Genomic DNA, 18,755 nt, shown 5'->3' with positions numbered 1-18,755 from the left:
AGTCATCCTCTGTGTGTGTCACAGAACTGAGTGTTGCACATGAATGCCCAGTCAGGTGCCCTGCTTTCTATGCAGAGAGGAAAAGAAAGACACCCGACAGCATCCAGAGCTCAGAGCTTGGGACTGACATGTATGAAGAAATATAGTTTTCTATATTTTTTAAAAGTTGCCACGTTCCTCCTTTAGTCTCTGTTTTTATGCAATATTAAATTCAACCTGACATGATGAATGTTCACATGCACACGTTCCGCACACAACCAGAAGAGTAACAATACGGGAGTGGTGCTTGTTTCAGTGCTTTATGGCTAACCAGTTATTCACTAATCTGTGCTACTCCTCCAAGATAAACACAACAAATAGTCCCTCAGGTCGAATGACTCAGTCTCTTGAATGAGGAAAGATGACATGAAATGACCAGAGCTTAATCTGACAGAAAACAATCACAATATAAAGTCAAGTTAAAACCGTCTTTATGGACCTAAAATTTACACTTTTGAGGAGGGTGCTGGTTAACGTAAATTATTTAACACTTTTGAAGCATAAACACACTCTCTCTCTCGCTCTGTATTGTTAGTCTGTAAGAGTCTAAAATGTGATAAGAATTATTATTTTTATTTTTTATTTTTTTTATAATGGATTTTCCAGAATCAGCTTTATTGGCCAGCTATGTTTAACACACAAGGAAATTTAACTTTGGCACACTGTGCTCTCTCTGTACATTGTGAACATTGATTAATAACAATTAGCTAAAAATATAAACAAGTAATTAAAGACTAATATGTACAGGACTAAATGAGATACTGGATTGTTGGAGAGTTGACGTATGGATGTATCATACTGTACAGTTCCATGATGGTCTCTCACTCTTGCAGGACACTACAGCTTGTTTGAAGCTATAGACATGTTCTGCCTGTGGTGCAATGAGCAGATGATGTAACAGCTACAACAGATGTAAACATTGGTAAAACAGCACCACTACATTTTTTCTCAATGAACCTGAATGAAATCTCAAAGGTCGGCAATAATAGTAGCTTTTCCTACTCAATGTACAATGTGTGTGTGTGTGTGTGTGTGTATATATACTTCATCAGTGTGTGCTAAGGAGTCAGCAGACTTGAGTGGTGAGCTGTGCAGTACACAGTGTTACATTGGGAAACCTGAGAAATTTCCATCTGAGAGGGGTGGGAACATTGAAAAGAGAGCACAGGTTCCCCCTGAGCAGCAGGAAGCTAGTCCACGCTGACTCCACATCCACTGTCACACACTGCCACTGAGGCCAAAGAGCTCACCTCTGCACTGTAAGTACACTGTGTGTGTGTGTGTGTGTGTGTGTGTGTGTGTGTGTGTGTGTGGTCACTTATTATCATGTGCAAATATGCCGTATCTAAAAAATGTATACACACATGATTGGCATGTGTGATGGAGACTATGTGTGAATCTATGCATATTAGGAAAGATTTAGAGCCTATATATATATATATATATGTGTGTGTGTGTGTGTGTATATATACATGTATGTATGTATATATATGTGTGTGTGTGTGTGTGTGTGTGTGTGTGTGTGTATATATGTATGTATGTGTGTGTGTATATATATGTGTGTGTGTGTGTGTGTGTGTATATATGTATGTATGTGTGTGTGTGTGTGTATATATATATATATATATTCTGTAAAGAGAGAGAGAGAGAGAGAGAGAGAGACAGGTGACTTTTATCACGATTCATCCCTAAATTTCAATTATTTCAGTCAACTGCATTTTTTTATCGCCTGTTCTGAATTCTATTATTTGACGTACCACTTTCCTTTTAAATATGTGTACTCTCTTTAACTGAGACTGACTCACTTGCTGTTTAGAGTATGTATGTATATGGTTGAGCTACAGTGCTTCAAAAGGGACAAAAACAAGATTTAAAAAACATAATCGAAACGAGCTGAAGGCGTTAACACTGACGGCCTAAATATTTCCAATGATCAAAGTCCTTATCGTCATCTTCGCTTAAATTTTCCAACAGTGAATATGTACGTAGCCTATAGTGTACACACACACACAGGCTGTGACTGACATTAAGGAGTTTGATCTTCATAAATTACTGTTATTCAGAGCGACGTCACGCCCACAGATTTTATGAATGGGGTTGCCCTTTGATGACACATTTGACACACTGGAGGTTTTTATCCGGGAAGCGATTCATCACTGGTATCATGTATACATGCATGTGAGTGCATTCGAGTAGTGAAGTGTTGCCTTTTGTCAGAAGCAGAAGTGAAAATGAGACTGGTTCCACCGAAACCATGTTTAATTTCTGCTGCAAAAAAAATCTGCATGAATAGTGAGGATTTACGTCCCTGTTCAACTGTGTCCCGCTAAAACGGAAAATTACAATGGAAAAACATTATGGACTAGAAATAGATGTTTTATTACCGAAGACAATGAGATTATACTGCAGATGATTTTAAAATATGTTACATAAATCTTCCATCCTCACAGCAAGAAATAAATAGAGTATATGTAGACTTTGACATTAACTGCCTCATCTAAAAGAAAAGACAAAGTCTAAGTTTACATGCTGAAAGCTGCTGTCATCCCTCAAATCAAACTCGAGCTGGACAACAATGTTAGACTTAATAGACTATATTATAGTTCATGTTTTATGTAACTTTTATAAACAGCATGAGGTGCACTTTATATTCAAAAATATCGTTGACAAACTTTTGATTCTATTGTCAATCTATTGGTTTATTATATCACTATTAATTTGCTGACATTTGATCAAAATGACCTTTCGCCATTAAAAGTGACTCATGATGATGATGATGGTAAACCTCCGTGGTTAAATTAGGCCGTTGAGCGTGGGAGTGGGATAACAGGGAGTGTGAGCATTTACATCATAGACGTGTGATGTCACAAGTTTCTACTAAGTCAAGAGTTTAAATTAAAGCTCGATGTCCTTACAACGCACATCAGACAACATCGATCAGCATCAAGAGCTTCAATATTTGAGGTTTTTGTTTCTCTACTGGACATTTTAGTTCTTTTGTCACATTTGAGCTTTAATATGGTGTCAAAGTCAGTACTTGTATAGATAGCTGGAACAATCCGATTCGTCGTTTCTGCAGACAACATCATTTAAGTGATTTTTTATATGACATTTTTGTGCCACAGCAGACTGCCGACATGGTTCTCCTAGTCGTGATTTTGGCTGCGTCCTTCATCGAATGTGTATTTGGAAGACCTCCAACACTTCCTGCACTTCCAATGAAAGGTGAGCATGCAGAAAAAAGCTTCAAATATTGTGCTTTAATATATTCACTCATTTTCATTACTAGGTTAACTACCTGTCCAGTCATTCTCTCCAGTTTTATCTCTAAATATAGGAACAGATGTTTCCACTTTTTAGACTTAAATTATTCACAGCTTGCGCCAAAGGCAAATGAACATGGTTGAAGATATTGAAGATGTAAAAAGAAATTTATTTTTAGGTTAAATCATATCGGAAGCTTATTGTAGGATGGGTGAAACATCTAGAAGATAATCAACAAAGTCCAGTAGCCTTTGGATCAAACTTTGATTTTACCATGATGACCCGGATGACAGAGAAACCTACACAGACAATTCGTTACTAACCTGACTCCACAAACAATTTGACCTCCTCTGACAACAGAGGAATCTCAGTTAAAAGATGGGCTGGACAAAGATTGACGTGTTTACTAATAGAGGTTACTGACACTGCAGCCAACATGGTACAATCTGGAGCTGAAGTTATAGTGGACCTTCATTTGTGGAGATTTTAATTATTAATCAAAAAAGCTTAAAAGCATTTCCTCCACTATTTGTGTAAAACTTTTGACTTTACCGTAATTGGTGTTTGTTTCTCTTTTCCGCTGCAGACGGCTGCTTCTTGGGGGCTCAAGAGGTGGTGGTGTTCAAAATGGAGGGAGAAGCCGTAATACTCTCCTTCCCGATGTTCTGGAGCGTGCTCAAAAAACGCCAGATAGCCTCCAAAACCGCAAAGTACATCATCTCTAAGGACAACGGGACAGAGGGTGAGCCCCATGACGGCGAGGGGCGTGTCCAGCAGCAAGGCAAACAGTTGTGGTTCCTCCCAGCCCAGGCTTCAGACTCAGGGGAATATGTGTGCACCTACAGGTAGGCATCAACGCTGCTACCTCACGTGCACATGCTTTTTTACTTTGAGCGAGAATGAAGGAAATGGCGTGTAAGAGCGTTTCAAGAAATAAGTGGAAAAAACTGAATATGTTTGCATTTCTTGAATCTACAGCAATCTATGTTTTTTGCAACTTGGATTTAGCTCACGCAAAATAAAATATAAACTCACATAAAACTAGACCTACTAGAAACAAAAAATGGATTGATGTTAATTTGATGGTGTTATAGAAAATTTTACTCCATGTGTACTATATACGTTGTACGAAGGTATCATAGAATCTGTCATATAAAATATAAATGAAATGTCTTAGAATACTACATGGACAGCATATTGGGTGTTTTGTTTTCCATCATTTTGTTCCCTTTATTCTGTTTCTCACACTCTGTACATGTGGGAAGAGTCACCCAGGCTCTTTCTCACTGGACTCCATCTCCTTCTCAGCCTTGGGAGATGCTAAATAGTCATGTAGTCTCTGTTCTCACACTAGGGGACAGATTATGCCCTGCCAGGTGGGCAGTGGCTCTATGTGGCGTGATGGGGAAGTGCTCTGTGTAGTGTGATGGAAATGTATACGTTTTCATGTTTGCCTTTTCTCGGGGCCTCTTTCTCTCCTCACCGTGTGAGAGAGGGGTCTTCCAACGCTTATCTTGCCTTGAGACCAGATCGATCTTGGGGTTCTTTTTTGAATAGATCTTCTCGCTCTTTATTTTCACTCTTTGGTAATGGGAAAAAATTCCGCAACAATGGTTAAGGAGGGAGGCAGGTTAAAGTTTAAACTTCTCTGAGAGAAACATTCATTCAAAAATTGCCTCAAATTATTTTTTGGTGTGCCTCCGTTCATAGACAAGTCGAAGTGTGTGTGTCCCATGTATGGAGGCTAGTCCCCCATGTGGGCGGCCCAAGTTCAAATCTGCCTGATTTCCGACTCTACCCACTGTCCCATCTCTAAGTAAAGGCACAAACAAGCCTCAAAAATAAATCTTTGAGATGATTTCTTTTTGCACTTTGCAGCAACTTACTTTTGTTCCTCTCCAGGAATGACACCTACTGTGTAACGGGGAGTATCCTGCTACAAGTGTACAAGCCCAGTTCTGCGGACATGCAGAAATGGTCCCATCCAATCAGTGCCACAGTGGGGGAAGATCTGAAATTCAGCTGTCCAAATCTCGGCGACTTCAACGAGACAGGTGGACCGATAGAGTGGTACAAGGTGAGAGAGAAAGATCCTTTTTTTTACTGGACGAGGATCTCAGCATTTGACTAAGTTCAACAATGAGTTTGTTAGAAATCCATCCATCCATCATAGAAGTCAAACGTTTTGATTTTAAGATTAGTGTAGTAGGAGCCTGAATGCTTTTTATTGATCTTTGCAAGAAACCCAACACAACACAGTGAATTTGTGTAATACCAACACTGAACACCAGGTGGAGTCTTGGGTTACTCTTCAAACAAAAGATCAACTTTACTTAGCAGGAAGCAGCTCAAGCTGAAAAAACATTCAAAGCTGTTTAAAAATGAAAAAATGATGACGATAAAAATCTGAAATAGGAATTGCAATGAACTTTTAAAGATAGGTGCCTTGCTCCTTCTCCTTCAGTGATACTGTATGTTTCCCTCCTCACAGAACTCCAGCCTCACTTCAGCTGAGCCGGACGAACCTGGCTCCTCTCTGTGGGGTACAGGAGACCTGGAGATACCAACTGTGAATAGACAGCACGCAGGTCTATACACCTGTCAGCTCAGAGTGCTCATCAACAAGCAGCAGTACAAAGTCAGCAGAGCTGTGCTGCTCTATGTCGAGGGTGGGTCATGTGTGCTGTCACACTTTTCTCTCTTGTTGTAATGTAACATTCATTTTGCAGCTTTCTTGAGCTACATATCTGAATGTTGGTTGACAAGAATGATATATTGTCAAATAGTTTTGCTTCTTATAAAACAAAAACGAGCCAACTTTATGATTCTTTAAAGCAAAGTGCTACTCTTTTAAAAAAAATAAATAAATGAATGAACATTTAAAGTCAGTAAAACGAGAAATGAGTGACATGATCTTAATCATCCTTTAATAGGAGTTGTTGTTGGTTTCTCTGCATCGCACTGTAAAGATTTATCCTGCCCTGCCACCTGCTGGTCTGATGAGTGCAGCTCACTGACTCAAATCAGCCTCAGGGACCCTTCTCAAACACACACACACGTGCATTACCTGCTTGCATATCATCATGTGAACGTTCATCATTGTTGCTAAGCTTTCAGAAAATTGTTTTTGTGGTTATGTTCACACTTTCTAAATCTGTATGTGTGTGTGTGTGTGTGAAGGTCCTGACCCTGTAATAATTACCACTGTGGCTGATCCCTCCGAGACCTCTAACCAAGAGCCATTTAGCAGCATCTACAGCACTGCTCATAGTGAGTTTCTCTAACTTTTTTTTTTTTTTTTTTGAGACAACTTATGTGTTGCTAATGATTAAATGTATTTTTTTTTGTCATAGCTCCCGTTATTCGACCCCCTGTGATTGTCTCACCACTGAATGGAACCGTTTTTGAAAGTCTGCACGGTAAGGTCATCGAGCGATACATCTTAGTATAATAAAACTCATTTTCCTCTTCAAAAGGCTTTAAAACATTTTTTTTTTTTTTTTATGTTTCAAATGCCAATCATCTCTGACTTCTTTCACTTTCAGGACTGGAGCTGTTTTGTAAAGTGCTCACTGACTGTCAAACGTCAGAAAACACTGTGGTCGCATGGAGGGTCGATGGCAAATCAGTGGAGTCATCTTACCTTGATGGGCGAGCTCTGCAGGGTGGAAGGAGGTAATTGTGGATTATTTGGTGGATTTATAGACTTCTCTTGTTAGAATAAAAAAAAAAAAAAGAAGAGAATTAAAGAGGAAAATAAAGAATTGAACTTAGTTTGATATTTGTGGGATGTTTCAGGGTAACAAGGGTGTCCGAAGGCTGCCAGATTGAGTTGAGGCTGATTGTTGTAGCAGTTACAAAAGAAGACATAAAGACAGAGCTGAAGTGCATCACTCACAACCAAGGAGGGAGACAGGAAGTTGTTGTGAAGCTTCAACTCGAAGGTGAGTTGTGTATTTATAGAAGCAGTCGAAAAAACCACTGCCCTGTTTTTCTTTCACTTATGTTTGATTTGACATATTTAGTTCTTCTTTACATTGAAATGTTACAAAGTTTGATAACTTTACATGACATTTTTTAACAAGGTTATTTATTTAATTTGTTTTGCAAATTCATTATTATGATCAAGCTGTGTCTTTGCTCATGACATAATGTCACGATCTTTGGCATTATCCGTACTAGATAACTTTTGATGTCTTTATGTGAACGTGAAATCACTGACTGGGAGTGACCTTTCTCTCTGATGGCAGACTCCACATTTACATGGCTGGTGGTCGCCGTGGTGGCCGTGTCCTGCTTTCTGGCTATGAATTCAGTCTTCTGCTACGTCCTCTGCAAACCTCAAAGGAAAAAGAAAATGGATTATTTTCTGGCTCGGCAAAACAGCACCTTCTAACTCCGCTCTCGTACACCCTTCAACACTCCTTTTATGGGGTTTCAGCGTTTGCATCGAGCTGTCGCCCAACGTCCTCCATTTTGTCACCCTGGATTGATTGAGTTCTGCACAAAGATACCTTTTTAAGATCTGTTGTACGTGATGATTTTATAATTAATAATTGCATATGGTTTGTATTATGACTGGGAGACATTTGGGAATTTTAATCTTCATGCATGGTCGTTTTAAAGTGACAGGATGCCAAACCACTTCATGGAATCCCTTATCTGACAATATCAACATCTGCATACAACATACAGATCTCACTGAAGAAATGTGATCGACTTCCTTTGCTGTACAGAGAGGTCATAATGAGATTTCAAACATAACAAGCAGATCAAACTGTTTCAGGTTACTGATATGCATCCAACACAACAGCTGAATATTTTACTCTTTAAATATACGTCTATTGTACTGTGTATATGGTTCAATGAAATTGCGCTTTGCAGTGGATTTAACTGGTGTTTCCAGTGTTATGCTCTCCCATATTATAGGGTTTAAGGGTGAAATTGATGGCCTGTGTGAAATTTGTCCAAAACTGAACATTTTTATCTTTAAGATAAAAATTTATGTCTGACCATGTTGCATTTGACTGCATTAAATCCGACAAGTGTATTCAATAAAATGGCCCTTGGTTTGACAACACGTGGTACTATTATCCTTTTTTTTTTTTTTTTTTTTTAAATCAAGAAAAGTTTCTCATTGTTGTGTCTTGTGTAAAACACCAACACTTTAAAAATCTAGATATATTTCATAAAACAGGAACACACTACAGGAGTTCATCCAACAAGACCTGCACAAAAAAACATCGGCAACATCCTTTTAGAAAACGTTGATAGTGTTCAGAAGTTTGTCCGCAGAAGTTTGTTTTAATAAAAAAACAAGATTTCACCTAATACTGGGACCCAAGGACTTGGATTGATTTTTTCCGTTTAACTTGAGTCATGACAGTTCTATTTAACTCTAAGTGATATTAACAGAGAGTTCAAAAGTACAGAACAAACACTCCTACTCCTCATAGCCAGTCTGTCCTTTCGTGTCACGTAGGTGGGACTAAGGTGGTAAATCACTCTGAGGTTAAGAGATTCAGCTCACACTGCTGCTCTGCTGTGTTGCAAGAACTCTCATCTGTCCTGCATCTGCTTAGTGTCTGTTGCTTTTCCCCAGGTGAGTCAACCTCCTTAAGTTTACTCATCTACAAGTTGACTTGGCGATAGACGGGATAGGCAAGTACAGTATGTTAGGAGCGAATGGTCGAACAGAAACCAAAATTACCAAGATCAACTTCACTGTAATGTCCTGGAAAGATACTTGTGTGGTTATAAATCCTGTCATTCTTGTAGTTAAACGTGACCTTTACGTTGAGGACCGTACCTTCAATCGTTGCACTAAAATCAACTTGGGCACAAGGATTAGAAAAATCATCAATTTGTATATGATTCAAAATAACTGCGAGAAGTTCAAAGAGTTTTAATCCATCACTGATAATCACTGACGTCACTGATAAACATGATCGACAGCAGTTGAGGTCAACTTACAGTTTTGTTTTGAGGGTATATTTTCAAGATACTAAAGAGTCGTCAGTCCCAGCCACAGTTACAGTCATTCTGCCGGGAAACACGAGAGGATGTTAATTGCAACTCGACAGGTTTACAGAGGTGTAAAACCCGAAGGTTTTTGTTTCAGCATATTTTTCACACCGTGCAAAATAAATAACGAAAAGACAGCTTGAGAAGAACCTCAAGTTTAAGATCAAGTGACCACATTTTCCCCGAGATAGAAAAACTGAAAGTAAAGGTTATCCACAATGTGTATGTTAAGATGTTTATCACCGTCAATGAACTTAACTATCCTCTGTATGTTGTATTGATTTTAAGCATTAAAGCAATAAAGTTGACACTTTAGGAAACTTTTTTCTTCAGGTTTATTATTGATGCATGTTTTTTTCAGCCTTTTGAATAAGCCACAGTCTAACATGTACTTTACTAAACTTCTTCATAATATAAAGAGTGGGAAAAACCTAAGGCGAATCAACATACAAGTAGTTTCAATCTAACCACACTGAACGTTTTTTTTCTGGTGGGAAATATATTTTCTTTTTTCTCAAACCAGTGGGGAAAAATGCCATGGTTGTGTTTTTAGTGTAGATGGGTCATAATCATTTAGCTTTAAAGGCTAAAAGCACATTTCCAATTGTATACATGTATCTGGGATTATTTAATGTCTTTTAATTGTTGACTCATGTTAAAATATTCCTGTGATGTTTGTTCATACTTTGTCCCCAGAGAGGTGTCTTAAAGTGTCTAATGCCTGCTGTTGATACAGATTTATCTTAAAAGAGATGTTCATGATCAATTAAAGGTTTATTCTACTTGTATTCCAGTAATTGCCTCTAACTTTCGAGTAGTCATTTTCTTTCACATGTCTAGGCTGTACGTCAACAAAAACCTTGAGGTGTAAGAGCCCTCAGAGAAGTGTTAGAGATCTGTCAGACAGATTTCTGTGAAAGAAGCAATGATGCAACAGTTTTTAACAGTTTGAAACCTCAATGTGAAAACAGATAAGGCAAGGCAAGTTTATTTATATAGCACATTTCAACAACAAGTCAATTCAAAGTGCTTTACATCAGAAGCATCATGGCAGAGGAAAGAAAAGATACATAAAAAATAAAAAAAATTACTGAAACTATTAAAACTTAAAATTTGTAGTAATAATAATTCAAATAAAATCAATTTAAGGAAGAATATAAAATGATTTAAAAGTTATAGTGCAGAGTAAAAGATTAAAACCTTTATTAAAACATTTTAGTTAAAAGTTAGATAAGGGACATCAGGTAGAACCAGGCTTGAATAACGGAAATAACGCAATGCAGTTTTCATCTGAAAAACCAAAAATACCACGAGCAGCAAAGGAAATTGATTGTAGGCCTATCTGTTTCACGTCGACAGGTTGGTCTTCCTGTGGTGAGGCAGATGGGTGCAAATGTAGTGGGTAAGAACCAGAACACGATGCGTCTGTTGTTACCACTGCCGCTGTTTTACACCTGTCTTTGCTCCTGTTTTCTTTGAAAGCTTCCCTTCATCTTAGCCCCCGTTTGTAACCACTCTTTACCATAAAGCAGTTTGACTGATGTAGGGCAACGAATTTATCCTAAATCAAAAAATTTCCCATATGGTGTCGGTTACTCTTAACCGTTTTCTCACCAAAGTTTCAAGCAGGGAAAACACGCTTCTGAAACCGCAAAACTCACTGACCTACATGTCTTTAAACCGACAAGAAAAACAAACATGGGTATACAAGAGTATGAATGTGAGTGGTTCTGCTACTCACTTTGTAGCGAGCAGAAGATATTTACCAGAACTTACCCAAAGTTCACCTTTAAAAAACTAATTATAATGAAAAACTAAAAAAGAGGGATGCGAACCGACACCAGCCAAGAGCAGAGAAAAATACACCACCTGCAATAATAATACGTCTTGAACAATATTCTATTATAAAGACAACTATAACTGCCCGCCAGTCTCCCTCTGTGTAAACTAACACATGAATAGGCTTCCGGGGGCATTCCTCCAGGCCATTTTCCAGAAATATTCAGGGCTGCACTTCACTGGAACATTAACCGGAATTGTAGTTGGCTTGCTTCCAGGTCAAACTATGTCCTATCAGAGTCTTTAGCACATGGCTCCTGACAGTTTGTCATTCATGTGGGAGTGGAAAGACAGAGGAAAACCCCAGAGGGCGGAAGAGAAAAGAATAAGCATTATACAAAAAACATTAAGTAGTACGATGCTTGAATAAAGAGGACATACTGGAAATACTGCTGAACTTTTTGTTTAAACCTTGTTCACTTTGACTACATTTAATTCTGTGTTTCTCAGCAATGGTCCTGAGTCTACTCACGAGCCTCCTCGTTTCCCTCGGGATGTACGGGATCTGTTCAGGATTTGAACAAGGTAAACGCAGTCAAACTGAATTCATTAAATCCCTAGAAGAAGAGAGTTTGTGATGTAAATTAAATTGTTTTCTTTCTTTCTTTTTTTTTTCAGAGAACTGTACGACCTACAAACATGTATATGACCATGTTTATTCTGTTCCCGGGGATGTAGCCATGCTGAGCAGCACCCTCCTGTCTTCAGGTGACTCCACATTTACAGGTGCGCCTCACAACGTCACCTGGCACGACCTCAAGACGGGCCAAGAGATAAAAAATCTCACTGGTCGAATCCTGGTACTCGAGGACACTCTGTGGTTATTCAATACAACACTGGATGATGACGGGGAATATATGACCATCATAAGGTAACGTAGTCTTTAGGACTAGTACTCCACAGCTGGAAAAGTAATAACTACTCTTTGAAATAATAAACATCTAAAGTACAAGATTGCAGCCTGAAATGTCTTGACTTTGACACCTTCTAAATCATTTTAATGATCATTTTAAGTGTCAATATTTGTCAAGTGCAGTTTAATGAAATCATGAGTATAGACATCCCTCAAAGTTTCTGCTTTTATAGATACTATATCTTTATAAATAAATGAATGACGGAAGAAAGTGACATGGACAGGAAAAAACCCTGAAAATGACCTCCTGGATCTCCTTTATATTCCAACAGGAGCCGCTCTGCGTGCCTCAAGCAGCACTTCAGACTGGTGGTAGATCCTCCAGCTGCTGGAAGATGTGGACGGACAAGAAAAGCGAGTCAGACACTTGCGAAGAACGCCAACGGCATGCTGTCCTGCCCTTTGAAGGATTATACTTACAAAGTGAAAAGCTACAACATCACTGCCTCCATCAAGTGGTTCAGAGTGAGTCGTGGAAAAGTTCTTGTTGGGCACTAAAGGATAAAGCCACCCTCATGTTAGAGCAGGGCAATAAAACACTGTTTAGATTGATCTACATGTTTAAATGAGAGGTAGGGTCAGAATCAGTCTATAATCTATAGTTTAAGTTGGGTTAAATTATTGTATGTTTCTTCCATACACGATATCAAAATTCCCCTGTATAACAAAATACAAAGCTGTCTATTTTAGTATGCAGGAAAGGCCTTTATTATTATTATTATTATTATTATTATTATTATTATTATCATTTTTATTTAATGTTATTATTCTTTGTTTCTGTTTCTATTCATCCAGGGTTGTGACCTAATAGAGGTAGGAACAGGAAGCTATCACATTACTGATGTCACCAAACTAAGGATTCACAGAGTGGGTCCTGAACACAACAGTGATTACACCTGCACATTGACCTTCACTCTCGGTGGCGTCACTGGATCTGTGTCAGAGACCATCGATGCACAGGTCAAAGGTGAGAACACAGATAAGAACTGATTCTGTTTGCACCGTGGCGGAATATGTTTCACTTTTCTTATTACAAAAACCACAAGCAACCACTAAAGGGCAGTGCAACAGCTAAAGTGTAACTACTGACAAGGGAGTCATTAGACTTCCTGCAGAAATTCAGATTGATGTCACGTTGGACAGCATATTAAAGTGGCAAAAATCTGACTTGAAAAGATCCGATTCCTTGTGACTTGTGCTTTTTTGTCGAAAAAAATCTGACCAGAGTCCACGAAGCCGAAACAGATTCAGGTCCCTTTTGTCTGCATTTTGAACATATGCTTTGATTTCACTCCAACGCAACCTAATCCTGTGATTATCTAACTTTATTTCATATCATCTATCTTTTCAGAGGAGTACTCTTTGGTTCCACAACTGCAGGAACCGACCAATGAAACAATCAAGGCGCAGATAGGTGAGTCTCTGTCTGAATTTTTTTATTTTTTTTTTAAAGTCCCGACTCTTTTGTACAAACACATTTTTAAAGATCTGAGCTTGACACACTTTTCAACTCATGGTAGATTGATGTTAAAAGTGTTGTCTGGATCATCCATCATAGATGTGATAATTATGGTGTGAATAGTAGCTCACATTGAAGTACAACAAATATCTGTTTGTATTAGTGTTGTGGTCAATAGCACACCAGACTGCTCCAACACCGAGACAAGACAGAGTCATTATGGGATCCAGACCAAGACCATAAATATCAGAGAAAAACCCTCATCTTGTGTGCAGGGGCGTGACACTCACTTAGACTGTAACACCGGGAAGTTATGGTCTCAACAAGGGGATACAAATCTAATTATGAATAAATTAAAGTTATTCCCTCTTTTAGAAACAGAAATAGAAAAAAGTGAAGTTAGGTTGAGGAAAAAATGCTGTTCAGTGGTGGTCTGGACTGGTCTTGATTTAAAAGTAGAAATGCTTTCGATTCCGACTGAGACCTTCAAAAAGTGGTCTTGAGACCAATCTTGACCATTTTTGAGTTTGTATAAATGGTTTGTAGAAACAACATTCAATAGGTGTTTTTCAAAGCACACTTTCAGGTTTAATTAATTAATAATTAATTCGTTTTATTTGTGTTTTTTTTTTTTTTTTTTTTGCATGTGCTTAGGCTTCAATTTCAGCAAGCGGTGTCTGGTGTTTGTGCCTGGAGTGGGGAAGCCCTCGGTGAGTGTCTACTGGTGGGTGAGAGAACATCTTATTCGGAGTGACCCATCCGAGCGAGTCTACACAACAAAAAAGAAAGGGTGAACATCTTTTCTTGTCATTTTATCTTTTGTTAGCTGCTGCTTTACGGACAGATAAATACGATATTTTGAAGTTTATAGAAGATGCATGCGCATTTTATATTTATCTTCATTATTTACTTTATATCTGTGTAATATTTATGAGGTAACATCTGTTTTAATCTTTAGACACGTTTCCATCTTTTATATAAAGGTGTTCTTAGGATAGCACATTTATTGTTTTAACAACAAAAGTGAATATTTTAAAGCTCTGCAGAGATCTCAATTTTCTGGGAGTCACTTTTTTTAAGACACATTTTTCTTAATTAATTAATTAATCTTTTTTTTTTTTTGTCAACAAACTTCTTGTATACTTTGATTGGAGACTTATCTTTCATTTCCCTCCTCGGTCTGTCCTCACCAGATGGCCGAGCCCAGATGGTTACTTCTACGAGCGAGTGCTGATGTTTGCTGAGCTGAAGGAGGAAGATTTCTACAAAAACTACTCGTGTCGTGTTACCAATGACAGAGACCCACAGCAGGGATATTTTACTCTGCTACCAGCAGGTAAAATGCACCAACAGACAATTTTATTTAGATTTTTTTGTATAGCGTTTGGCTTTCGGTGCACACGATTTGTAGCTTTTTTTTTCAGAGCCCTTTTGTTGTATTTACCAGAGAGAAGTAAAGTAAATAGATATTTACAATAAACACTTTACTAGGAATTATGTTAACTTTCCACTCACTTAAAAAATAAAATGAACTGAAATATAAGTCTTCATAAAGACGCAGTCGTAAAAAACTGTATGAGGTTCTTCTGATGGCCATTTGCTCAAACTCTCACCATAAAAAGTGACATGTTCCAGTTTTCAGTTTGTTTGAAATTAGAAATGTACCTGAATCGGTATTGTATCAGTTAAAGCAGAAAGTGACTCGATTAGATTATACCTTCTGTTTTCATCTGATACAAAACTCCTACGTCAGCCTATTAGCTTTATATTTTACCATTCACAGGTTTGACACGGTTGTTTAAAAAGCGACATCTGTTGTTGTGTTGGTGTTTCTCTCTACAGATCCCAACATCTTACTACCCATTGGACTGGTGTTCGGTGGTGTACTGGTTCTCTTTATCACCAGTGTCACCATCTACTACTTTTTGAAGGTCGACATCGTGCTGTGCTTCAGGAGGGCGTTTCCATTTCTTTATCCAAATAAAGGTAACTTGGTCATGAGCTAGCGTAGCTCCTCGTTTGTGTCACTTTGACCCCTGTCAGCTGAAGATCAACAGATATATCATGCCAGTATTTCTTTCATGATTGGAGACAGACTAAACAAGTATGCCTGTCAGGGCAGTCGAGGAATCGGCTCGTGGCTCTGCTCTCAGTCTGCATGTGTGTGTAGCTAAAATATTCAACATGCCAGAAAATGTGCCGCTTCAGGCTGTGATCAGCTGTCATGCCGTTGGCTGTGAAATCGTACTGTGTGTAGGCCAGCTTAAGGTTACCTCGGACTACCCTCGAATTTCCCTTTCTTTTGTTCAGATTTGGATGGTAAGATCTATGACGCCTATGTGGCATACCCTCAGCCCTGTGACGCTGGATTCAGAGAGGAAGTTGAGTATTTTGCACTCCACACACTTCCTGAAGTGTTGGAAAACACCTGCGGCTACAAACTCTTCATCGCAGGCCGTGACTGTCTCCCCGGGCAGGGTAAGAAACCTACATCACTGTTAGTATCTCTTTCTCTTTTTATTTGAAGTGGTCTGAAAAAAACAAAAAAAACCAAAAAAAAAACCTCCAGTTTGACATTTCACGCTCTGTCTCCTCCGACAGCCATCGTGGACTCTGTGGAGGAGAACTTACAAGCCAGTCGGCGTGTCCTTCTGCTCTACACCGCCTCCACCTTCATCAGCAAAAGACACACAAGCAACAATCAAACCTCAAAGAGCAGCGATGTCAGGGAGCCAAGTGAAATCAAGACAACAGAGCACATTATCAACATGCCTTATGATGATGATGATGAAGAAGAAGAAGAAGAAGAAGAAGTCTATTCAGACTCAAGGCAGCAGTTTGAGTGTGTGGCAGCAATGCACAGAGCGCTGCTCGAGGGATCTCTCAAGGTGAGAAAACATACTTGAGGTTGCACTCCAATTATATCATTATTAACTATGGTAAAAAAAAATCCAACATTACAGACAAAAATGTTGATACTTGGTTACAACTTGCTTTGGTGTTTTAATGATCCATATGGAAACGAAAAGTACCCAAAAAAACATTTATTTCATGAAACAAGTGCATAGAAGGAAACAAATCCATCCAAAAAATTAAAGTTAATTCCTGCATGATGTCAATTGTACAAATACATTGGGTAGTACCAAAATCTTGCCAACACGTGTTCAATTAAGACAGGCTTTTTTTTTTTAATGTCATTACAATACAAGAAATGATCAAAAATTGGGTTCATAGAATTTGTGATTTAATATGTGGTTAGAGGCAGAAACCACTGACATGACATGTAGATCACTGTGTGTGATTACTGTGTGTGATTGGGTGAGTCAAGCTTATGAATGGACACCTGATGTCATGGATGTGTGTGACAGTTTCATGTGGAGTTGTTCTGATTTAATGCAATCAATCCAGGTGTTTTTTAACGTTCACTTCTGAACATCAGAGTCGAGCACACCTTGTTGTATTAAATTGCTGGAATAGCTGTATTTCAGTTATATATATATTGAAGTATTATCTTCTCTCTTTCTAAATGCTTCTCAGGTGGTTCTGGTGGAGTTGGAAGAGATCAGCCCGGCTCAGCTCGCTCTCTTCCCAGAGTCGGTGCGTCAGCTCAGGAAGAAGCAGGGTGCTGTGTGTTGGTGGAAGAACCTAAAGAGGAGGCAGACGTCTGTGACGTGTGACATGAGGAGGACAGAAGGTGAAGAGAAAAGTGGACAGGAGGACGCACAGCTGTCTCCATCCCTCTCTCCCTCCTCCAGGTTTTGGAAGGAGATGAGGTATCATATGCCTGTGAGGGGAAAGAAGAAAACCGCCCTGCTTTATTAGTCCGACAGACGGACAAGAGAGAAGCTGGACAAATGTAAACAACTGTAAATGCTGACAAACCTTGAGGAATAATGTGAACAGAAAAAGGACTGATTGAACCAAAAATCATGCGTTACTGTGAAGTACATAAACACTGTCATAGATCCATATTAATAATTCTATTTATTTAACATAATCCATAGGTGTAATATGAAAAAGCTTTATCTTATTACATGTTATTCATGAGGTCGTTGATCCTCCAACAAGCCTGCTCAGAGTTTATGTATGTAGAAAATATTGAAACTATGATTATGATTTATTTATTTTTTAGGAAATATTATTTATGATTGTGTGTGTGTGTGTGTGTATATATATAAACGTGTATCCTTCCGTGTTTAAAAAGTGGATTAGCTCTTGTGGTTTAGCATATTTTTATACCAAACACTCTATGGAAGTTATCTTTTTAATAAATTGACATGGTAAATTTTGTACAAAAATGTTTAATATAATCCTGACGTGCAGATTTTAAAAGAACTGATACTCCAATATGTCCACATCAGTAGCCTACATGTAACTGTACTGCAATGGTAATTCCGAGGTGCAACAGTTGAATGCTGCAACGTGTTTTGTAAAATATATTACAAAAACCAAGCCACAGAGTAAACATGTTAGCATGAGTCTGACAAGGAAACTCTGAATGAAGAAATAATGTCATCCATTTGAAAATTCTGCTTCAGTTCCTTATGCATCAAATCTCACACAAAACCTTTAATTGATCAGTGAGCAGGAAATCGACAAGATCAAATCAGTGTGCAAATATTGCAAGAAACTGATGAGGGGACATTTTGCATAACCAACATAAAGCAGATCAAAGATGTTGTTAAGCTCGAGACACAAAACATATTACGATGGGAAGTGGATTTGGTAAATGGACTTGAGCTTTTATTTACATCAACTAATCACATTCATATTCTGCTGACGAAGCAGTGGGAGACACTTGGGGTTCAGTATCTTCGCCCACCATTGGACATGTATCTGCAGGAGCTGGGAATCGAACCCCCGCTCTTTCAGCTGAGAAACGACTGACTCTACCAACTGAGCCACATCAAACCAGCTGCTCGCACGTGCAGGAGCCTTAGATGTTACCACGTGCAGATATTAAAGGAGATGAACACGTTCAGATATAATCACACAGCTTTTCAAAAACGTATGTTTTACACAAAATTGAGAAAATTCCAGTGCTGTAGTCAACCAAAGAAAAACTTGATAACTAAAGGTCATTTTGAGATTGTAAAACTTTTAAACCTGAAATGCTGTAATTCTTTTATGACATATTGACAGCTCCCTGATAATTCAAATATATGACCAATTAAGCATCATTCTTAAACCTGCAATTGTACACAAATGCAAATATAG

At 38.4% G+C, this 18,755-nt stretch overlaps 2 protein-coding genes across 2 annotated transcripts; both read left to right on the top strand.

Annotated features, from left to right (window-relative positions):
* Positions 1-1,167: 1,167 nt before the first annotated feature.
* LOC306832825 (interleukin-1 receptor type 2-like) lies at positions 1,168-8,099 on the top strand. The gene is made up of 10 exons (XM_079357810.1): positions 1,168-1,298; positions 3,168-3,264; positions 3,890-4,148; positions 5,206-5,380; positions 5,795-5,972; positions 6,484-6,573; positions 6,657-6,722; positions 6,849-6,978; positions 7,102-7,247; positions 7,554-8,099. The coding sequence occupies exons 2-10, from the start codon at positions 3,177-3,179 to the stop codon at positions 7,697-7,699; spliced, it is 1,278 nt and encodes a 425-aa protein (XP_079213936.1). The 5' UTR covers positions 1,168-1,298; positions 3,168-3,176; the 3' UTR covers positions 7,700-8,099.
* A 709-nt stretch (positions 8,100-8,808) lies between these two features.
* On the top strand, positions 8,809-18,215 carry LOC306832606 (interleukin-1 receptor type 1-like). Its single transcript, XM_079357421.1, has 13 exons — positions 8,809-8,905; positions 10,687-10,729; positions 11,617-11,691; positions 11,785-12,037; positions 12,352-12,544; positions 12,875-13,046; positions 13,431-13,493; positions 14,193-14,328; positions 14,732-14,874; positions 15,381-15,524; positions 15,849-16,016; positions 16,140-16,426; positions 17,076-18,215. The coding sequence occupies exons 2-13, from the start codon at positions 10,711-10,713 to the stop codon at positions 17,358-17,360; spliced, it is 1,938 nt and encodes a 645-aa protein (XP_079213547.1). The 5' UTR covers positions 8,809-8,905; positions 10,687-10,710; the 3' UTR covers positions 17,361-18,215.
* Positions 18,216-18,755: the final 540 nt, after the last annotated feature.

This window comes from Symphodus melops (genome assembly GCF_947650265.1).
Source record: "Symphodus melops genome assembly, chromosome: 12".
NCBI classification, from domain to species: domain Eukaryota; kingdom Metazoa; phylum Chordata; class Actinopteri; order Labriformes; family Labridae; genus Symphodus; species Symphodus melops.
Note: the sequence above shows the minus strand (reverse complement) of the source record. Positions and strands in the feature narration are given on the sequence as shown.